The following is a 23,996-nucleotide window of genomic DNA, read 5'->3' on the forward strand; positions in this document are numbered from 1 at the left end:
AGTCCATACTGTGCAGATAAAATCTATTCTCATCTTCAAAGCTATGAAGTGCCGTGAGAATATGTCAGAGCACAATGCTACACATGTCCTATTTAGAGCCGCGGCACCAAACTAAACACCAAACAACTACATCTCATCGACTTTGAAAGTTGCCAGAGAGTTTTCTCAGGGGCGGCTCAGCCTGGCGCTGCGTGCCAGTCCGGTTGGAGTTGGCCGAGGCAGTGAAAAGACAAGCCCACCACTTGACAGGGTATTTACGTGGGTAGTGGGCATGGGTGAAGATGGCACTAATTAAAATTGAGTGGACTTGTTTGGGAAGCTGTGAAACTCGAAGGGAGTGGAGGAGGAGGGGGGACACGAATGTGCACGAGCTTGAGTTTCAGTGCATGCTCACAGATCTGCGTCTGAGTTTTTTTTTTCTTTTGTGTTCTTAAAATCACAAAACCATCTCTAGCTGCCTGGAAGTTTGTGTGTGTGTGTGTGTGTGGGCTGTGTTGGAAACATGTTCTGGCTGCGTCCTGTGTTAATGTGAGGAGAACCTGGGGCAGGTCACATTACCACCCCCCCCACTGTGCATTTATTCCCAGCATCCCCTGGCAAGCACAGACCCTCTCTCTCTCTTTCTCTCTCTCCCTCTCCCTCTCTTCTTTCTGTCTCTCATGGTAAACAACACATTGCCACACAGCCGGAGCTTGATAGCCAAAAAAAAAAATAAACATGTCCTGCATTTTCTTGTTTTATACATCAAAAATAGACAAGACAAAAGGAAGGAGCCAAAAAGACTGAGAGAGAGAGGAAGAGAAAGAGAAAGAGGTGGAGAGTGTAAACAGGAAGGGTGTATTTTGACTGGTTTTTCTATTAAGAGAGAGAGAGCTGTTGTTGTAGGGGAGAGCTTGTCTTTTGGGAAACAGTCCGAGTCCTTGTGTGGGAAAACGGTCACACTCTACCTTGCCTGGTGAAAAACATTTGAAAAACCGTACACAAAAACCTCTTTGACTCCACAAGTTGCACCTACTAACGAATGTCAGTGCACACAAGTGTGTGTGGTGTGTGATTGTGCATGGTTGTTACTCACTGCAGCCAGGCTTGTAGTTGAAGCCAGGGGGCATGAGGAAGCCTTGCTGGGCTGCGGCAGCCGCCAGGGTCCTCTGGTCTGGGGGAAAGACAGGAATCATCAGCGGAGGGAGCTGGCCCTGAACCTGCTGATGAAGGTGGGAGAGGCGGGGGTGGAGGGTAGAGGTGGGGGTGAAAGGCAGCAAGGAAGGATGGGTAGATGGAGGGAAGGAAGAAGAAGAGGAAGAAAGGAGGGAAAGGGGAAAGAAAACATGAGCACATTTGACATCTCTTTGAATAACCATCCATAGACATTTGCTGAATACGCACACATGACATAAGTCTGAAAAGACATTGATAAAGTAACTCTCTCTATCTCTCTCTCTCTCACACACACACACACACTCCACCTCTTTGATTCAAAGACAAAAAGCGAATCACAAGGACAGTTCACTCTCCTCTCACAACAGCTGGCCTCTTCCTTTATTTGGATGATGATGTTCTCTCCCATCTCCCCACATCAAACCCTCCCCCCCCAAAACCCCTTCCTTCTCCCCAAACAACCCAAACACACACACACTCGCAGACGCAATCCGCTCTGTGCGCGTCGGCAGTGAGCCATACGACTTCACAAGGTTTCCAGGATTTTAAAAGGAGATGCAGAAAAAAGCTCCTCCGATGGGTGGCTTTGGCAGGGATGACAGGAGAGGGGGAGAGAGAGACGGAGAGAGAGAGAGGGAGACAGAAAGAGAGAAAAGTAGGAGACAGATGGTTGCACTAAACAGCGTTCTGCCAAAAACAACACACAAAGACTTGCGTGTGATGGACTGACTGACAGTTTGAAAAGGGAAAAAGACATGAAGGGATGAGGAGAGGAAGCGAGAAGGAGAGGGAGAGTGGAAAAGGTGAGAGGAGGAGGAGGAGGAGGAGGAGGTAGAGAATGGATCTTATATTTACTGTACTGTAAAGCTGTAATTCTGGTATGATGAAGAAACAACGTTTCTCCATAAACTCGTGGGAAACATTCTGACATCACATAATCAATTGAGCCTCAGTTACTCTTTAGCTCTATAGGTCAACTATTCCCTGTATCTTTCTTTCAATTTATTAAGTTTGATTTATCAAGATATAATGTGGTGTTTCCAATTGGCACCATTTACTTTTTAATGTTTGAACATGCAGTACAACAATGCTGCGCCTACACCTGTAAAATGTAATCACTTATTGAACAAATCTGTTTCATCACTACTGCACTTCTGCTTAAAACTTTTTCATGAAATGTTCAGGTAGTTTTTCAGACTTTTATGTTTTCAGTTCTGCGAGACATTAAGATTAAAAAATGCCATAAAAACAGGTGTTTGAAACAGACTTACTAAAAGTAATAGGAGTCCACCTGTGCTGGCTTGAGGGACAAGCTTTGTCGTTTGTCCCGTGATTGTTTGCAGCCATGTTTTCAGTTTATGTCCTGATATTAAAACCTCTACTGGCATAATAATTATTTTTTCCTTCCTGTGCCGTAGTTAAAACCAAATCTGATACTCACGTGTCGAAGTGGACAAAATCAACTTCTAAATTTCTCATGTGAGCAGAAAATTGGTCTAACAGGCTGACTAACCCTTCTCATGACGATTAAACTAACTGCATGCGTTACAATGACGGTGTGCCCCTTTAAATCAAATCCCTGATAGGGGTCTTTAGGCCTTTGACCTATACTCCCGGGTTGCACACCACTTTGTTCCCTCTTTTCAGCTCATCTTGCCTCTCCCCTTTCTTCCTCTTATTTTGCCAGGAGGCCAGAGAGGTAATAGCTGAATAGGACAATAAGCAGGTAAAAGCTGGTTGATGTGGAAAATTGATCTGGATTGATGGAAATGGCTGGAAATGGCTCCACAATCATAAGGAATGCGGCGGTGCCACGACACAAACTGGTAATATCTCAGTGATGTGGGCACTTGAAGTGGTTAGTGTTTGAGACAGGTAAATAGAGAGAGAGCTGCTGTCGCTCAGAGTGAGCATGCAGCGCTCCCAGCTTCCCCTGTCTGTGTGTGTAATACTCAAGTTTCCCTGGGCGTATAAATGCTTGTGTACTGTAAATACCTATGTGTATGTGTATTTGTTTCTGTGTGTATGTCTCCTCCTCCCCCTCCCCCTGCTCCTGTGTGTCGGCACGCGGCAGGCAGCAGCACTGTAATCAAACTATCACAGCGCAGGGGGAATAGCGCTCTCTTCAAGCGGCTCCTGTTTCCCCCCTTACACCAAAAACAATAATTACCCCACCATTTTGGTTAACCATAAACCGCTGAGCCGCCTGCGCCACGCGATCAGAAGGGAGAGGCGTTCCAGCGCAATGGTTGGACAGGACCCCCGCGGGGACGAATCACAGACAGAACATTTCCACTTTGCCTTTCAGGCCTAATTGGACATATGCTGGAGTGGAGCTGGCTAGCAATACTGTAATGTACCGTAGGGAGGAGAAGGAGGAGGGAGGGAGGGAGGGAGGGGAGGGGAGGGGAGAGGAGAGAAGGGGAGAGGAAAGGAGAGGAAAGGAAAGGAAAGAAGTGGAGAAGAGGATGAATCCGTGGCAGCTGCAATATGTACATACTGTGCATAGACACAGTTGCACACATACTGTATGACGAGTGTGTGAGTGTGTGTGTGTGCACATGGCTTAGCGTTCTTTCTTTGCAGATGAAAATATCATAAAAGATCCTTTAATAGCATCCCTCCTGTCTATCTCTGCTTCTTTCTGTCTCGTAACAAAAAGCTGGCACACAATGGGAAGACATTTATCAGCCTACAGAACTGTGGCACAATACACACAAGTCTCCACAATGAAATAAGAAGATCTAGCAAAAGGGAAAACAAGGAACAAAATGGCAAGAAAAAGGCCCAAAAGAAGAAAAGAAAAACCGGAATATAACGACACACAGAGACAGAGGGATGGTGTATGGAGGAGTCAATCCCTCCCATATGTTGTTGTTATAATAGTTGAGTTAGATATGAGTGTAACAGCTGCTGAGCTGATGAGCAGCACCGCTACCCTAGCATGCTCACTGGTACACACACACTGACACCGGCGCACGCACGCACGCACGCACACACGCACACACACACACACACCTGTAAAGTGCACATATACATATATGAGGCAGAAAACATGGGTCAGAACAAGTTGAGCTTAACAATGAGCAACAAGGGACTCATCTAAAACTGTCTGAACTGTTTGTGTGTGTGTGTGTGTGTGTGTGTAGGGGTGAGAGGGTGAGGAAGGTGGGGACAGAGGGGAGTTTGTCTACTTGCCACTGGAATGGACTCATCTCCCTGACCATGGCCCCCAGTGCATTCCTTCTTATTTACATTCCTCTGCCATCCTACAAAATGACTTAATCTGATATTTATCCTTATACTGGATATACAATAATGCAATACTTTAAAGAGGATTACGGGCTCTGTATGTTAGCCACATGATCACCGATCATAATGTAAACTTTGAAAGTGAGATGAAGGAATGACGTGGAGAGAGAGCTCTCCAGAATCAGAGAATGAGAATCAGAGACAAAGAAATTAATTGACAAAAGAGTTCTGCACGAGAACTTAAGGGTGAAAGAAACTGAGATTGAGAGGAAGTGTGAGGCCACATCTATCAGACAATCTCCAGATCCCACATAAAGGGAAAGGCACTTTTCAAACAGCAGGCACTTTGGGGAATATTGCACTCCTCCGCTTCGCTTTCACATCAGGCCCAAAGCGAACATGAAAACCTACAACACACACAGACAAAACATCACACTGCTACAACTGTGGGCTGCTGACGTGGAGAAGAAGGGGCTCCACGTTTTATCTCCGCACCCCTCCTCCACATCTAGAAGAGAAACCTGAAACAAACAAAACTCGTCTGAAAAAAAAATCCTCTAATCAGCGTTAACGGAGCGCAAAACAAAGAAAAACACTCAGAATGCAGAGAGGTTCATATACTAAAACGGAAGAGTGCGAAACTTTTTCCTGAGAACTTTCACAGGAGCAAAGAGGACGGAAAGATAGTCACGTTGACGACTCACCCTGGCTAGAGAAAACTTCTCAGAAAACTAACAACCAAGAGGGACACCAGAACGAACGAGAGAGGGAGAATGAGTGAGAGAAGGAGAGACGGAGAGGGGAGTAAGAGTTGGATAATTGGCAACGAGTCGAGGCTGCGTTCACCACGCGCCAGGCGGCACAGCTTGAACTTAAAGCGCCGCTGCGGTATAATGAAGATGTGGCCGCTAATTAACATATGGGGTGCGAAACAGGTTGGTTGGCACGCAGCGCGCTAAAAACTCCAAGGTAAAGTTATTATTGGGGAGTAATTAGCTCTATGAAGTTAATGCGCCGAACAATAGCTGCCAGCGCCGCACAATATGGCTCGCATCTGAGCGCGCAAAATAGCCCCCGCTTAAGTGCGAGTCCCACAGCTAAAATCTGTTGGCAACCATATGCTCCGGCAATTAATGCAAGACCTGGATGACCTATCGCTGAAGAGGGGACGTGTGAGCGATAGAACCAATAATTAATTTGGAGAGAGAGAGGGAGTGAGAGAGAGTGAGAGAGAGAGAGAGAGCTGGCTTTTAATATTTGTCCATTAAGTTGCTGTGGACGGGGGCTATTAGAGGCCAGCCTGCTGTGAGTGTAAGGGCAACGGTTCGTGTCACAATGGCACCGCAGTGGCTAGGACACACACACACATACTCACACAGGTACATCTGTGTGTGCGTGTGTGCGTGTGTGTGTGTGTACATTAGAGAGACATCATGTGAGTGAGGGTAGGTCTCAGTGGGAATGGCTGGTTGGTCGTGGTCCAGCTTACGTGTGCGTGTGTGTGTGTGTGTGTGTGTGTGTTTGTGCACATTGACACATACAGTGTGTAAGTAAAACACAAATTACACTGGTTGCGGTGTAATGGGAGTGATTAAACAATTACACAGTCAATTGGGTTAGCCGCTCCTATGCACAGAGTACAGAGGTGCTGGTGTTGTGTTGTGTGTATGCAGTGTACTGTATATGTGTGTGTGTGTGTTTAAAAGTGAATGAAAAGCAGGCTATTTTATAAAGTCTCTGCTTTTCCTTCACCACAGAGTGAAAAATACTGGCACTGACACAGGCTGTGCTTGTGACTGCGTCAGGTATCACACACTGAGAGGCGTGTGTGTGTGTCTTTGTGATTGAGTTACCAATGTAGATTAGCCTTAATAGGGAGCTTGTTAGCTGCTATCGCCAGCATGTCTAGCCTCTCTTCAACCAGTCTAAGCATCAGGTGGCTTCACTCATTTTCTCATTCTTCCTTACTTTCTCTTCTTCTCTGTATGCTGTGCCGACTCCCACCTACAGCAACGGTGGAGCTTGATGAGATAAAAGACAGCACACGAGGGTACCACCACAGAGTAAGACACGTTTGACAGTATATTCGCAAGTGTTTGTGTGCGTGTGCGGTTTTGGTTGAGTGAGTTTTGATTAATTAGGCAGGACACACTTTTGTCCCCTCATCTCTCTGTTTCAATATACATTGTGTGTGTGTGTCTATTCTATGAAAATGTGTGCATGCTCTCAAGGTAAGCTCCGAGCCGCTCGGCAGGTGAGCTCCTTTCATCCCCGTCGCGGTTCCCAGCGCAGCAGCACCAGTCGTCCCCGGCAACACCGAGGGGAGCCTCAGAGACAAGTCACTTAATTAGAATGAGAGAAGACGAGAGCAAAAGCAAAGGGAAGTTTGAGGAAATGTGGTCACCCCTTCCAGCCTAACAAGAAGCCCCTTAGCGGGGGGTGGGAGTGAGTGTGTGTGTGTTTTAGTGTGTCTGTGTGTCTTTTTTTACACGCATGTTCTTATTTTCCTAGTTTTACCCTCTGACTGAACAAAATGAAGTAACAACAAAGTAATGGTCAATTTTCTTCTTCTTTACTTTCCCAGGGGGATAGGTTTTAAGGTCAGGCTTTGGGTTTTAGTTTAAGATTGAAATTTAGATTAAGTCAGTTGGGTTAAGGTTAAGGGTAATTTAGAATCAGGGCTTGGATTAAGGGTTAGGATTTGTCACTAAAGAGGTTAAAGTTAAACTCAGTTTAAATTCAGGACATGAACTAAAGAGAAGATCAAGGGTTACGCCAGGATTAGGTGATGCAGAATAAAAGAATCCTTGAACAATGTGTGTGCAACTGCATGTAAGTGAGTGTGTGTGTGTGTGTGTGTGTGTGTGTGTGTGTGTGAAAATAAATTAATCATAATTGCTGCTAATTCGTGGATAATTCCAGGTAGAATAAATTAGTGATTTGAGAACACTAATGAACGCTGCATCCCTGTGTGTGTGCTGTTTATACTGTATGTCATTAGCTGGTGTTGCTGCTGAGCCTGTCTCTGCAAATGAACTTGCGGATGCTTGTTGGCCCGCACCGCGTTCGGCGTGTGCCATTGGCCTAAATAACTGACGCTAACATGCATATCGGTAGCTTGATTTGGGTTTCGGGGTGCGAAAAATAGGAAACCGGACACGAGGACAATAAATAATTTGTCCTCCTTTCATGGGAAAGATGTGCGTCACTCTTCTCTCTTTTTCATGAGCTTGATTATTCATTTCATTTCATCACCTCTTCCAAGTGGACGGTTGAAAGCATTCTTCACAGGCCTTTCGGGGTTTGGGTCTAACAAAGCCAAGGACGCACGCAGACACAAACACACACAGACACACACGGAGGGACAGCTGAACTCAGCCTTGTTGGGGAGAAATGCAATCACAAGGGGCTTATCATACAGACAAAAAACACACACACACAAACACACACCCCAACATACTGAACCTGGTGCCCTCTCTCTGGCAGGCCATTGTATTGTGGGATTGTGCGGACAATCTCTTCATGAATGATTAAGCAGTGTATTTCTCAACCAAGTCTTTGATGATGAGTGTGTGTTTGATCATCAGGCGAGAGTGCAGCGCGCTCTGTGACTGCTTGCGACATGTGTGTGTGCGAGCGAATCAAGGCCCATATTTCATATTATTGTCTGTGTTTGTGCATACTTTGATGTGTGCGATGTACGTGAATTTGTGTGTGTGTGTGTGTGTGTGTATGTGTTGTGCTCCAATGACGAGCCCCTGTTGATTGTGTCCCTCTCTTAACGAGGCTGCCTACAGCTGCCCCTGCTTGTGAGAAACTATTGTTGGGGCCTGTTCAATGGTGAGACGCTTGTTTGGGAAAAGGTTGCAAAGTCATGGGAAAAGAGAGCTTTGTCTCGGCGGGGTCGTGAGGGAGTGAATCATGAGCGGACGTGTTTATAGCTTAACACACACAGCTGCGGCAAACACACACATGCCACATACACGCACGGGTGAAGGGATGGACGCTCAAGAATGCACAGAGGAATCCTCAGAAACAAACGTGCTCTCTTTTTTGTCAAAGGGACAAAAAAAACCAACCCAGAAACAATTCCGAATTTAGCTCGCACAAAGCAAATAAACACAGCTGCTTTACGCAGAACCGTGGACTCACAGAGGCACACGTCCCACACACATGCTATCACAAGGTCTCTTATCACACAAACTGTGCATGGCTAAACTCTCCGGAGGAAAGGGAATGTGTGTCTGCCTGTGTGTGTGTGTGTGTTTGCGCGCTCCTTCTTGGACAGGGTGTCTCTTTATGACACAAAGCGCGGCTTTCTCAGCTCAAAATTCAGTGTCGTCTGCCTTTACAAAGGCCTGGGCTATTCGGTCCAAGCCACCTGGACCAACATAGAGGCTCCAGTGTAGCCCCCCCCCAAAGGACAATAGTTCCATTTTTAAGTGAATATGCCCCCACCCCCATTTTCACTAAACCTAAAGACAGAGACCTTTTATTTCCATCTACTTAGTCGATATTTTTGTCTAGATAAGACTGTGTGTGAATAAGCGACATGATTTGATTTATGTAACATCTTGCTCACAACAAGGTGGCTCCAAATAAGACGTCAACTCAGTTTGTGTGTCCTGGTGTTGCCTGGTGAGGTGAATTACTCCTGTGCATTTCAGGTGACAAAAAGCAGAGGGTAAATAATCCTGCCCTGTCATGAGGGTAGAAAAACAAGCTGATTACTACACCAAATGTGTGTAGAAGTAGAAGCCAGAAAATTCCGTATTCTATCTACTGTTGTTTTCATAACTCTGCAGGATAGGTTGTAAAAGATACAGGGTAAATATTACCACTTTTACACCAAAATAAGCAGGTATATGTAGGTTATTTAAACGCAGGTAAACCCAAAAAATAGGCGATTCATTTGTAGCATTAGTGCTATTTTCCATTTTAAATTGAACCAAATAAAATACCACATACCAAAATCACCATGGACTGTTAAGGGTCAGAGCCAACCATGAACTTCAGCGTCCTGACCTGTCATTCGGCATATCCTGCCCTCCCCTCTTTTTTTGACATCTCTCTACTGTTGCCACAACCCCCCCCCAGAAAAATAAAAAAAATAAAAACGGATTTTCCTGGAACCTGTTTCTTCATCTCACCAGTGTCTTCTGGCCGAGTTGCCTTCTCTAGATTTGTACAACGCAGCTGTCGCTGAAGTGAGCCAATCTACTGCGCTCTGTGCAAAAACCTCAGCAATCACTCACAGACAGAATGGAATAAACATTAGAGAAGTGTGCTTCACTGACATTCTGATGTGTAAACTTTGATTTATATAATAAAGACTTAAGATGCACACTGTTCTTGCCAGCTCCCAGCTCCTGATTTCTCCAAACAGACTGACCACTTTTAAGTGATTACACAGGTTGTGAATTCTTGTGTGCAGGCGTGTGTGTGTGTTTTTAGGGGGGGGGGGTGTAATAAGTCATAGCTGATTCAGGTCCCAAATGCTGATGGCTGAGCAAAGAAAAGTTGTAACAATCACAGAGACAAAATTGAACCTCCCCTCCACCCACAACACCCCCACACACCAGCCTCACCTGGATTTGTTGCTGCAGGAGGTTGATTTTGTGTTGCTGCTGTAGAAGCTGCTGCTGTTGCCGGGCAATCTGAGGACAGAGCACAGAACATACTTTTCGAGTGTACAGTATATATAGTACGTGTGTGTGTGTGCAAAGGGCCTAGGGGACATGTGACACATCTGCAGGTTTCCAAGGCCCCAGTTGCATGACACAGGGCCGATGTCCTGCGATGAAATATTGAAGAGCTCATCTCATCTGGACTCAGCTCATCGCCAAACGGACATCAGTGTCACACCGACACACTTACTGACAGCATTCTCTGTCATTTTGATACGGAGCAGGACACAACAAATCTCAAATAGGCTACTTTTTGTCTGAAAGAAATCTGTACATCAGTATTTACTTCTTCAGGTTTATAAAACTTCTAAAATCCTTTCACAACTGTTCGGATGAACAAAAAATAAATGATAGTCAAGCTAACATTTTCATGTAAAGCCAGTGTAAATATGTATTTTTTAAATTATTAATCAACTATTTCAATTTTTATTCAACAACATCCCCTCTTATTAAATTTTCATTCATTACTTATTATCCATTTTTTTGTTTGCTCTTATGTTGCATTGACGCCTCAGCTACATTCCCAAAAACTATAATTAACTTCTGCACAGACAACTGTGCTTCATCCAGTGGAATGGAAGCACATTATGGAAGTGTACAGTATACATATACACTACTCATGGTGCTCATACGGCGAGACTCATTGAATGTGCACTGGTACAGGATTTAGCCAAGGGCACTGAACGGCATTGTGTTTGTCACAGGTGATTTGTCCTTACAGCTGTGTTCCTGTGTGTAAGTTGTTCTTTCCAGGAGCAAAAAAGCACAACAAAGAGGGAAACCCTTCTCTATGCAAATACCTGGCAGACTGTTGCCTGGGAGCTTGGAGTGTGTGTGTGTGTGTGTGTGTGTGTCAGCGATATCCACTTCAGCACTACATAACCTCAGCGCATTCCTTTGCAATGTCCCTGAATTCAACCTGTCAGAGGTGCACATCTCTGGCTCCATGTACACTATATGAGATGTATGTGCCATGCATGAGTGTGTGTGTGTGTGTGTAATTGAAAGAGACAGTAGAGGATAGAGATGTGGTGGTATCACTGAAGAGAAAATGTGTTTTCAAAAAAATTCAACCTGTAGAGTTTGTATTTTTAACTATGGGCAGGTTGCCCAAATACTCAATATATGTACAGGGGAGCACTGATCTGGTTGGAAATAAGATTTTTCTCTCATTTTGCAAAATCAAACTGTACAACATGATTCGGTAGGATGTTTTTCTGCAGTGTAGGCACACATCATATTTCCAAATTAAAAACACTTCCTCTACCTGGTCCTGTTGCTGCTTGGCAAGCTCCATCTGTTGCCTCTGCTTCTCCATCTGCGAGGCGGCCAGCTTCTTCTGCTCTTCATGGGCCGCCAGGAGCTGCTCCCTCAGGCTGCTCAGCTGACCAATCATGCCCATGAGCTGGCGCTCTTTCTCCGCCAGGCTGTCCGGGGTACCTATTGGGTTAAGAGAAGAGAGCAGGGGGGAGAAAAGGGGTCAAAGGTGACATGGCAGCACTTTGAAGAAGAGAGCAAGACTCGGCTGAGGTTACGCAATGAAACTGGGCTATTAAAACCTGATTGGTACAACTAGAAAGACTGTCTCTGCAGTGTTTTGGTGAAAGAAACTATGATGCACTTTAAAAGCTGTTCAGATGTAGCAGACAAATAGACAGACAATAAACCAAATGCTACAACTGCTGACTGGGATCTGTGGTTCACCCTTCAGTCAAATTGCAGATATGTTGTTAATTATGCGCCTGCTGTTGTGTCCTTCAGCAAGGCACCAGTAATCTGCAGTTTGATTTTCCTTTTCCTTGTAAGTAAAATTGCTTTTTCTCTACCTTAAATTTCAAAAGTAATATATAAAGTGAATATCCTGCAAAGGAATAACCGTTATTTAGTTTAAGCTAAATAGATTTTAGTGAAATAAAGGCACTCATGTATTGGATTAAGATCAGAATACGGCAAAGTTCAACATAATCAAGATGCATGGTCACGTGAACATACGAGATACAAGGTTGGAATTATATTTACTTTTAAAATTCAAGCTGAGATGTGGCGGTGAGGTCAAAAAGGATTGTGGGGGTGAGGTCGGAGGTCAGAGGCATGAGGGAAACAAGGAAGGAACAACAAAGCGGTGCAACGCTATCCATGGCTTGTTGGTCAACTTAATATATGACTGGTTAGGGGTTAGTGGACGGCAGGAGGGGGGCACGTCAGCGGAAGGTGGGCATATGTGCTACATGTGGAGTTGTAAAGCCAGATGTGGACTCCTTTCCCTGGGCACAGCAGTGATCACGAGACCACATCCGTTACTGCCGCCATTGAAATGAAGAGAATAAATCTGGCACTGAAGCGTTTGTAAACAGGCAAAATCTGGTGGAAAAACAAATGTGAAATCGGAGCCAGATTCATTCTTGTTTAACAAACACAATAAATCTTCAGCCAGGTTTAAAATTTTACATTTTAGCACTAAAACTTGAGGAAAATTCAAATTATTTTATTTTATTTGGCGGTAAATCATGGGTAAATTCAGGGATTTGTCTTTTTTCTATGCTGTATTTGTGTGTGTGTGTCTGTGTGTGTGTGTGTAAGAAAGAGAGGGGGGAAAAGAGCAAAAGAGAGAAGGAGAGTGTCTGGTCTGTGTTTACCCTGCAGTCAGCCAACCTCCTGCTCACATTTAGCATGGCCTGACCTTTGACTCCTTAGATCCTGACATACCAGCTCCATTACACACACACACACACGCTTCCACACACACGCTTCCACACAAGGCCTAAATCATTCAACAGGATGTAGTTAGAGAGAGGCACACTGAGGCACAATCAGCACGAGTGTGTGCACTCATGTCTGGTCATATGTACCGATGTTTGCCTACATGACTTTGTTGTGTGTGTGTGTCTAAGTCTGTGTCTGTGTGAGTGTGCATGGCCATGTGCGTACGCGCATGTGTGGAGTAGCACAATCCTCTATTGTTCTTCAGCTGCTACCTTTAACAGGGCCACATTCCTGGGCCAGTCAAACCAGATGAGGAAGAGAGAAAGAGCGAGAAAGAGAGGGGGGAAGGAAAGGAGAGAAAGGATAAAACACAAGAGGGGAGATGAAAGGGTGGAGTCAGACGAGGGGACAGAGGGAGCAAAGGCGGCGAGCTGCGGCCGCTGACCTGCACTTTGACCGTGCGGGGAAGGTGAGAACTATCCATTTGTCCTCCCTGTTGGTAGCCACTGCCACCCCCCACCCCCCTCAGCTGCCCACCAACACCCCCCCACACACTACATCCATCCGCCAACAATGAACAATAAAGGCAACTGTCGGGAGCGCTGGCCACTGGAAAAATAAACACGCCGCTGTCCTAACTCACAGACCCACCTTTGTAGAGCCAGAAAGAGAGTGTGTATGTGTGTGTGTGTGTGTGTGTAGCCGAAGCTGACCAAGACAAGAAAGAGCCTTGTGTTAAAAACGTTAGCCTGTTCAAGATGGGGGTGGGGGAGGAAGGGGGCAAGAGGGAGAAGACGAAGGGTGGTGGTGGTAGTTGGGGTGGGGGTGTTGCAAAGGTGAAACGATGGATCAAAGGGGTCTTTCTTGCTGGGTTCGTTTTAGGGTTAAGCCCCCCTTTGCACGTGTACACACACATCCATGCACAAATGCAAACACAGTAAAAGTAGGTTCTTCTGTGCAAAAGCTGTGTGTGTGTGTGTGTGTGTGTGTGCGCCAGCCCAGGTGGAGGGACATTCTTTTACCCGGCAGCCTGAGTAGTAAGGTGCGAAAGAGAATACAGCCAGTCTTTTCCTTCATTCATACAAGCTGTTCTCAATCCCCCTCTCAGCTGTGGATCTTTCATCAGTAAACCAGGCTATTTGCAGAAGACGAGGGAGAATCCAGGAAAACAACACGCTTCCTAACTGAGACGAAGCTTTGAGAAAACTTGTGAAGCTGCGAGCCGCTCCTGTCTCACCCATTCAGATTTTCCCTTGTTCAGCCCCATAAATCAGCCTTGCGTCGACCTGTTTCCTCAGCTGCTGCGAGGCGGGCAGGTGGATCGATAACTGGTTTCCTCCATCGGTTCACACACATTCCTCCTTAGGCAGATTGTTGCGGCCTGTGCTTACCTACAAACCTGCCAGACCAGCACCAACCCCACTCTTTTTTTTCCTTCTCTCGCACACATAACTCGCCATGGCGTAATTAACCAATTTGTAACAATGTAATACTTGTCACCACGTTCGCGCCACTAATTAATGACCCCGGCTGCATTGATAACTCCCCCACGGTAAGGAGGGAGGTGTGGGGATGAGAAAGCTGAGGAGGGAGAGAAGGAGCAGAGCGGAGGGAAAGGATAAGACAGTAATGAGAGGTGGAGAGAAGAAGATGGTTTAGGGAAGATAAGGGAGTAAAAAGAAGAAGAGGAAGGGGAGGTGGAGGTGGAGACTGAGAATGTCAACGGAGGAAAACAGTCTGGAAGTATAACAAGTATATTGAGAATACATTTACATGAGCATGATAACCATATTACTGCAAATTATCAAATTGAGTTAATTTTTTAACCTGATAAAATTAAGGTTTGATTAAAGCGCATACAACATGGTTTGCGGTAACCTGATTTTCCCAGTACATGGCTTGTGTGGTGACAGAACTGGTGACATGATTTGTAGCCCGAGTATCTTACCATCGCTGTTTATTGCATCTTGCCTTAATGTTTTTACTGAGTATTATAATCAGCGTTATTTGTTAATATTATAGTTTTTCCCCCAACATTTTTCTGGCCACCACTATTAAGAATACTGCCGTTACCCCACATGTCTCAGTTGATCAATAGCATCACAAAAAATAAGAACTTAAATTGGGTTATATTGAAGTCTTTTGCAAGCATCAGATTTAATGTAATGTAAGAAGAACAGGAAAACACTGATCACTGATAGTAAAATGAGCTGCACAAGTTTGCAGTCAGCTTTTCTACAAGTTCTACTGAGGGTAATTGTGTTATAAATGTTACAGAGTTAAGTAAGTATCATTATAACAGGCTCCATGCTCGTGACTTATGTGTACATGTGTGAGTTTTTCTATGGGAGCTGCATGGGGCCTTTTACTGGAGGCCGACAGAGCGGGAGGTGGTGGCTCCAAATCACTGTTCCACACTCAAAGCTCTTCAATGGAAATGGATTGAGGGTAAGGGGGGGGTTAAGGGATGAACTGACACACACACGCACACACTTGAAACAAACCTCTGTACGTGCACTTTCCACAATACTAGCCAATAATGGTTCACACTCACCGAAACACATTATTATGTAAGCACTCTTAAGACAGAGCCCTGGACAACGGACATGCACACTTACACTGCGCGCAAACACACACACACACACACACACACACACACACACTGATGCTCTCATACATGTTCCTGATATTGCTCTCCAGCTGTTGGTGTGTGGTGCGCCAAGCGGGACGCCCTTACATAGAAATGTCAGCGCGACGGGGAGCTGGGAAAAGGGGGTTTGATCAATGGAGCCCCCTCTCGACGACCACGCCGCTCTGCGAGCCTCTTTGATTACATATTGCTTTGCTTCCTAATGAAGCTCAATTACGAGTGGAGAACGACAGCTTTGCCCTGGAGTTACAGGGAATAACAGCAAGTCCCTTCCACCTCTCTCCCTCTCTTTTTCTCTGCTTCTCTCACATCATTTTCCCTCTTTCCCTCTCTGGCTGATTCTTGCTGCCGCATGCTCACAGCGCAGCAGCTCTCTCGTTCCCCTCTCCTTTCCAGCGCTCTGTTCTGCTCTACTCTGTCTGCCTCGCTCTCAGACGTTTAGAGCGGCTGGTGTGGATAAAATGGGTGATTAACACTGAGATTAACACAGAGCTGATGAACAAGCGGAGACATCTCTGACTTTCTGACCTGTTGGTTAAACACACCAGACAAAGACTGGTTCAGTTCAGGGCAGCTCGGTTCATTTGACTCCAGCTCAACTGGATTCAGTCCATTTCTGTTTATTTCTATTTCACCTGATTTTCCACGGATTCCTTTCACTTTACTTTCAGGCATATGCTGTACTCACTGCTCATATTACACAGGCATTAATTCTTATTTTCAGTTATATACGTATTTTCAGTAGTTGAGGAAGTACTCCAGCATTTAACTTAAGTAAAAGTGCAAATAAATAGACAAAAATGTAGTATTTGTGGATTCCCCTCTAATTATTGATTACTTAAAAAATATATAAAAGCAATGTAAAAATTGAACGCAGTTGAAATAGCAGATATTTGCTGATATAGGGGAGTAAAAGTGGAAAGTAACAAAAACCAATCTGTTTAAGTAATATATAGACACATGAAAAATGTACTAAAGTAATTTAGTAATTACAGTAATTGAGTAAATGTAATTAATTACATCCTATTATTGCCTGGTTTTCCACTTATCTCTTTAAATTATTGTTAATCTGCACTGTAATGACAAGATGCATTCACTACTTGCACTTTGTTTACACTTTAACCGTGGATAGGGACAACCAATTACTTTTGACACTGAAGAAAATGAAGCAAATATAAATTTGAAATGAGTCTCTTGATGATTTCTAAATAGATTTATGGACATTTTTCAGACATGTCTTCAATCAACAATTAACTGCAGCTCACTGTAGTTTAGTTGTGTGTCATTACTTAGTTCGTACCGTACCTTTAATTTCTCCAATGTGCCCTGAGCCCATGGCCAAAAGTTTATCCTTCCAGTCCTTGGACAACAGCCTCTCAATGCTGGGGGCCTCTGTTTAGGTGAGGAGGGGGGAGGCAGAGGAGAGAGTGAGAGAGAGAGAGAGAGAGAGAAAGAGAGAGAAAGAGAGAGAGAGAGAGGGGAGAGAGAGAGAGGGAGAGGGATTCAGTTGGCTGGCCAACATGACAATAAAGCTCATTTAAAGTCCATTTGCTGTAATAAAGGCAGCGGCAGCTCAGCCTAATGGTCGCATCAGCAGGAGAGAGAGGTGGAAAGAGAGGAGCTGATAATCGAAAAAAAAGAGAGGAAATCTGAAGAGCAAAAACAAGTGAGAAAAAGAGAGAGAGAGCGAGAGAGAGTTGAAGCAAGATAAAGAGAGAGACAAGTGGAGGAGAAAGGAGTAGAGAAAGAGCGAGAGGCTTTTTCTCCCCTCTCACCTGCTGCTAGAGAATCATTAGCCCTGTGGGTCCTGAGACAAAGAGGGCCTTAATGCACCCGCCACAATGGACACATTATCAGCTAGTGCTTTGTTTTCAACGCACACTCCACAGACCCTAACACACACACACGCAGAATCACTAATTATAATGCTAACTATGGCCACGCTCACACATGGATGTTTGCACACACACACACACACACACACACACACACACACACACACACACACACACACACACACACACACACACACACACACAGACACAGTGGGGGTAAAGAGAAATGCCACACGAGGGCACACACATGGAGATTCAATGCTTGATGTGTTCACATACTCTATACACACTAAACGCACACAAACAGACATGTACATATGAATACCACCATTAACCTGTTTACCATGTTGTCTTTTTTTGACATAGACAAAGGGAAGTGATGAGATGATCAGGCAAAGGAGGACTAAAAGGTGTGTGTGTGTGTGTGTGTGTGTGTGTGTGTGTGTGTGTGTGTGTGTGTGTGTGTGTGTGAGAGAGAGCGAGAGGGAGAGTGTATTCTATTTACTGGGAGCCATCTGCACTAGTAATGCAAGTCCTTGCTAAGGAAAGATTTACACTCTGAGAGGGATGATTAACCAACACACACACACACTATATATATATACACTCTGGAAACTGTTGAAAGCAGCTGAAAAGTTTGTTTGTTCCTGGATTATTTCCCCCCGAACTGACAAGACTAATTTAAGAAAAAAGTCATAATCTTGCTGGTATTAGACGGTTCTCCTGTCAGGTGTATTGAGTTGAAGATCTTAGTGCTTTTTCTGTGACACACAACAAATCAAGGTACTTTTACCCATCATGCAAACACAAAAATCTGTGCTCTAAACTCTATTTCTCCCTCTTTTTTCCATCTGTGATGGAGAGATTAAGGGAAACCACCTGGAGATTTGGGGGATTTGAAATGTCACATGATTCCAAACAAACAAGGAAGTGATGCAAAGAGAATCGAGATTTGTGCAAGGCTTCCTCAGACACACATGAAGCACAGCAGCGTGTCCTACATATACCTAAGTGTGTGTTTGTGTGTGTGTGTGTGTGTGTGTGTGTGTGTGTGTGCCTGCAGCCTCCCTAGAGGCCTGAATCAGGTTCTTCCCTCTGGCTTTGAGACAAGAGCATTCACGCTCCATTGATTACACTGAGCGCACAATTGCAACTCAAAGATCAATACTGAATAGTCAACTTGAAGCCACTCCATCTCTCACTTCTTCTATTTCTCTTCCCTCCAACCTTGCGCTCTGACTGGTCTGTCCTTGTGGTTTTAACGCTGGCACTCACCCAGTTAGTCAGTAAACTAAGTTTTAGCGCCGCGTCCCTCTCAAAGCCTTCAAGGAATAGCTGAGTAGATGATGGGGATAAAGGTAGGAGGAGGATGAGTAGAGTTTAGATAGAAAGAGAAGCGGTTGCAAAAACAGCGCGGAGGGAAGGAAACACTCGTAGAAGATGACTGCGCTCCTGTGCTCTTTTTCTCGCCCCCGCCCGTGACAGCTGTTTCACCATCACCCCAACAGGTGCTATTAGGCCCGGGCACTCCCTCTCTCCCTCTCTGTCTCTCGCTCTCATCTCTCCCCCAAGCTCCCTCTCCCTCAACAATGACAGAGGCTTTTAAGCCAAAGAGCTTTGACAAGTGAGAGGGAACAACAAATGGCAGTGTCGCCTGTTCTCTTTCCATTGCACTCTCTCTCTCCATCTCCTAGTTATTATTTTTATTTATTAACAGGGCTGCAGCCATTGTCCCCAGTGACAGACCAGGGCCACTTTAACTATTAATAAAAGCCAAGAGGCTCTTTCATTGTGTGGCGGACACAAAAATGGGAGGAAATGGGCAAGATGAGTGGTGGGAAGAGAAGGAGAAGAGAAGAAAAGAAAAGAGAGGAGAAATCGATGAGATCTCAATGTGAAATGAACCCCCACTGTCACTCTAACCTTAACCATGGTTACTACTTGCCTAACCCTATCCTTAACCTAAACCTTAACCTAACATTGAAACAGCTCTTCATTAAAAATTTTATGATTTACTGTACATGATGCTGACTGTATTTTTGTCCCCATAAGAAAGAAAAGCCACTATAATGTGAGTGTAAATAGATTAAGGTCCTCACAACATGAGTAATACCTGGACCACACACACACAACTTGTTCATCTTTGTCTTTAAGTTAGAATATGAAATGCACAATGATTACTCCCCTGATACAGAACCATTCTTAAATGACTCTTTCCACGTCTCTCACATTCACAGATTTATTTGTTTCAGCTAAGCGGATGGAAATGCACATGATTCAAATTTTATGTTCTGCAACTTTTCATAGGGTTTTCACAAAATTCACTTGACAGTTGGATGGAAACAAAGCGAGCGTCTACTATTGATAATTAGGGCCAAGAATCACATAATAAAGGAGGACAGCACAACACTTTCCATGAAAATCAGTGAGGCTACTCCCTGTTCTTGTGACGTATGGGACACTGAATGTGTGTGTGTGTGTGCACGAGCGCAAAGGTACTTTATGTCTACATGTGTGTTAGCATTTTGTGAGGTAAGCGGGTTGAGTCTGGTACCCACGCAGGGGTGTGGGCCGCATATTTGCAGGGTTGGGTGTTGGGAGGCAAGGGTGAAGGAGGTTACCCTCCTCCCACTTGACAAGAAAAAAGGGGTGAGGGAAATTAAAAGAAGATGGAGAGAAAGGAAGTGGAAGTGTTAGTTCCACAGTGCACCTCTTGTCTTTCTCCTTAAGTATTTTTTAAAGAGGCACACTTAGATATAAATATGAAAACACAGGCATCTTTGGGAACTTTGGGCCTGGACAGATCGGAGGGGTTTAAGATGAAAATCCATCCGTTGTTGTTTTGACCACACAGTATATGACTGCGAATCCCGCTGGCGTACTTTCATGCGAAAGCGCCATAATTAATTAATCTGAGGGCGATGTTCCGATTTCTGATCCCGCACGGCTGAGAGGGATTCTGGGAAAAGCAGAGGGGGGAAAACGCTGACAATAACTCTGGAATTGTCGGCTATTATTTTGGCTCATTGGCTCAAACGGAGTCAAGCTGGTGCCCTGCAGCTGAGCCAAAACAACCCCATCCACCTGCCGAGAGAGGCAGAGAGACAGAGAGTGAAAACAGCGTGTGTAAGCGTGTGTGTTGTGTGTGTGTGTGTGTGTGTGTGTGTGTGTGTGTGTGTGTGTGTGTGTGTGTGTGTGTGTGTGTGTGTGTGTGTTAGAGTGAGCCCCCACTCGGCTTTTGGATCCACAGCGAGCTTTTGGTTCAGAAGCTGCTGGAGAAAGAAGGAAAGAGAGAAAGAGACAGAGAGGGATGGGAGGAGACTCAACTTCAGTCCAGCTCACTCCGACCGACTTCACTAACAATACCATCTCTCTCTTTCTCTCTCTCTCTCTTTCTCTCTCTCACTCACTCACTCTCTATTTTTCACTCAGACGTTTTGCCCTGAGTCACCACAAGCGGCCAGCTCTATTTTTCCTATTATCTCATATTTGTGAAGCCTGGAGACCTTTAGAGGAGACGGGAGGGAGAGGATGGTGAGGGGGAGGTGGTGGGTGTGTGGAAAAAGAGAGAGAGAAAGGGAGGAAGAGAAAGAGAGAGAATGAGGGGAGGAAAAGAGAGAGAGAGCCCAGGCTCTCGGGTACACAACAAAGGGACCTCTGTGCCAGCGCCAGGCCCAGCCGGGCTCAGAGGAGGGTGGAGGATGAAGGAGGAGAGTGAAGATGAGGAGGAGGAGGAGGAGGTGGGCCCACAGGAAAGTGCCCTGGCTTGGGACCTGTGGCCGGCCCAAAAAACAGACTCCACATTGACTTGGGCTTTGGCAGCCACTGGGAGGCTCCAGCTACTCCCCCCCAACCCCTTCCTTCTCCATTCTCCTCCTCCTCCTCCTCATCAACCACCCTCCCCCCAAAACTGAGCAGGGGTCAGCATTGAATAAGCAATTATACAAGCACTGGTGGAGTTTGTCTAAGACTTGCCACCCTGAACACTGAAGTATTGAGATGGAGGGAAGGAGTAACAGAGGGAGGGAGAGAGTGAGGAGCGGAGACGTGTGGTGAGAATAGCTGGCGGCCACGGCAGAGACAGAAGGAGTATGTTTACACGTGACCCAAATATTAGATTAAAAGCAGTTTAAGGTAAAGCACAGGACCTGACATGCAAACACTTGAACCAGGTTAACTTAAGTTTATTAACCCTATAAAATACAACAGACCTGAATCACTCATCATTCTTTAGATTAATAATAATAGTAATAATAATTAACTCTATTTTGAATGTAATTGTCAAAACAAAGTACAACGTGCTGCGTGATAAGAAAAAAAGGTCTTAAATACAGAAGGATATACTTAAATAATAATAATTGTAAAAGAGAAAAAAGTGCAATAATATCTGGCACCTCAATTATATTCAGAAAGATGCCTCCCAAAAAATGTGCAATGCTTTTGGCCGAGACTTAAGACACCTAGATTTAGGAAGTGACTGCAAACCCTTCACCGAAGATAGCAAGCTGTGCAGAATCTGAAAAATATCTTTATAAGCTGAATCAAGTAAAATTGTATTATTATTCTGCCCTAATCAAACCTTTACGTCTTCATTTGGGTTAAAGAAAAAGACAAATTGGGGCAAGTGAGAGGCGAGGTTGCAAACACACCTGCACAGACATAGAAATAGTTTGCTCAATATAGATCCAAGCTGCACTAAAGTATGCTATAGATTTACTTGTCTCAACACCTACTACAACAGCATTCACCATTCTAAAGTATAGAACTGTGGTTTAAAAATAACAAAAAGCTGGGAAGCAGCATTACTATTTAGATAATCTGAGGTAAGTGAAGTCTTTCAGTAGTAAAATGTTACAACTTTTAACAGACTGGATCTTCTACATGATGGAGATGTTCAAAGAAACTTCATAAAAGCAGAATTTTGAGAAAAAAAACAACTCCTCACTTATTTACACCCTCTTGATACCACGGCTTCTGCTTTTTTACAGCCCGGCTACTCCCTCCACGCTGACGGAGCCAACACAACTCCATTACGAAATGATGATGTTGATATTTTGATGATCAATTCATGTCTGGTTGAGCTGGGCCATGTGTCTGGACACATTTTCATCAATTCCTTCTAAAGGCAGGCCAATCATTTCCAAAGCGAAGGAGGGCCGTGCCAAGATTATGGGCAGTCAAAAGAATAAAATAAAAATACACACGGGCCATATATGGCAGATTGAAAGAGAGACAGAGATAGAGAGGGAGATGTATCAAAAAGCTTTTTGTCCTAGCGCACCACCACCTCCGCAAGGTTAGCCGCTGAAAGTACCAATTACTGGCTTGTTGTTGGGGAGAACAGTGCTTGGCAACAGTTGCTGCCGTGGCTGGGCCTCTGTGTAAACACTAAAATCCCTCTCCTCCTCCTCATCCTTCGTCTCCTCCTTACTTTCTAACCCCCTCCTTCCAGTGCTCCCCGTCTCCCACTGAAGCAGGGGATCGCAGCAGAAAGAAACACTGTGTGTGCTAGTCCCTGGTTGGTCTCACTGTCCGTAGTGACTTGTCATTCAGAAGCTGCTCCAAGTTTATTTATTAATAAACATCCAGACCAGTAGGCAGGCTAGGGGGACATCAGCGCACGCACACACACACACACACACGCTGAGCGACATGACATCCACTTCTGAGAGTTATATGAGTGTGATATTCACCTTCCAAAGTAAAGTTAAAGTTTTTCGGGTGAGGTGACAGGGGACATATGGTCCCCCCCTAAAGTACTGTGACAATCACAGACACGTCTCTAAACACATTTCAGGGCGACACAGCTGTTAACAGAAAACGCACACACAACATCACTTGCCAAAACACCTGAAGACTAACCAGGGAGAGGGTTTTATTTTTGTCTATTTAAAGCCAGACAGTATTAGAAAAAAAATGAAAAAACTTGAAAAAGCGACAAATTTGTTTTTTTTCTTCTCGTGGGCAAAAGTATAAAAAGAAATTTAACTCACAAAACAACAGATGTAGCCAGATCTTTTCATTCTAATATTAGGAATTTAATGGATGTATACTATAGCAACATGTTTCCACGTGATGCTCCAAGAATAGGCTGCGGCGTGTAAAGTGAAAATTTACAAGGGTGTCAGTCAACAATTTAATAAATTGGAAATCCATTTATCTGAATACAGAGTTCTGCCCTTCACTCCACTGCCTTTCCCTAACAGATGGTGTTGTGGGTGCTTATGTCCAATTTGATTTGAACCAAACCCTCAGCCAATTTTTACACTGGCATGAAATCTCAGCGAGCCAGATCCACACACTGGCAGTCAGAAATAGCAGCGGAGAGGGCGCGACATTGTGAAAGAACGATGAAGGGCAAAATCTGGAGCGACATTCGAGAAAGTCGCCGAAAAACTTTCCTTGTTTCATTTTGCTTGTGTGTTGTTTTTGTGTGTGTGTGTGTGTGTTTTTTTTCTCTTTCTCCCTCCTCTGCATGTTGTTTTTGTGCCGAGATGGAGAAATTAGCGATGCTATCTTAATGCTGAGTTTTTTTGCAGGGGACCAGAGAAACGTTCCTTTCACACACACACACACACAATTTTCCCAATTGCTTTTGTGACCTCTATTATCATTAAAGGGTGTTTGATAGCATCTAGACATTTGAATCCGCTGCGGACTAATTCACCTCGGCCCCTGATAGCCGCTGCCACAGCACCTTATTAGGGACAAGCT

The 23,996-nt window shown here is 44.7% G+C and overlaps 1 protein-coding gene across 15 annotated transcripts in view; it reads right to left on the bottom strand.

The window, feature by feature from the left end:
* Positions 1-23,996, bottom strand: part of sox5 (SRY-box transcription factor 5) — a 222,283-nt gene that overhangs the window by 28,146 nt on the left and 170,141 nt on the right. For 10 of the 15 annotated variants that reach the window (XM_069520277.1, XM_069520276.1, XM_069520280.1 and 7 more), the window contains 4 exons: positions 16,753-16,839; positions 11,362-11,534; positions 9,996-10,064; positions 1,076-1,202 (listed from right to left, as the gene is read on the bottom strand). In XM_069520277.1, the coding sequence (XP_069376378.1) occupies positions 1,076-1,202; positions 9,996-10,064; positions 11,362-11,534; positions 16,753-16,839 (456 nt within the window). The remainder of the gene's footprint in view (positions 1-1,075; positions 1,203-9,995; positions 10,065-11,361; positions 11,535-16,752; positions 16,840-23,996) is intronic. The other 5 variants (XM_069520279.1, XM_069520271.1, XM_069520273.1 and 2 more) reach the window with 3 other exon arrangements.

This window comes from Paralichthys olivaceus, chromosome 23 (assembly GCF_024713975.1).
Source record: "Paralichthys olivaceus isolate ysfri-2021 chromosome 23, ASM2471397v2, whole genome shotgun sequence".
NCBI classification, from domain to species: domain Eukaryota; kingdom Metazoa; phylum Chordata; class Actinopteri; order Pleuronectiformes; family Paralichthyidae; genus Paralichthys; species Paralichthys olivaceus.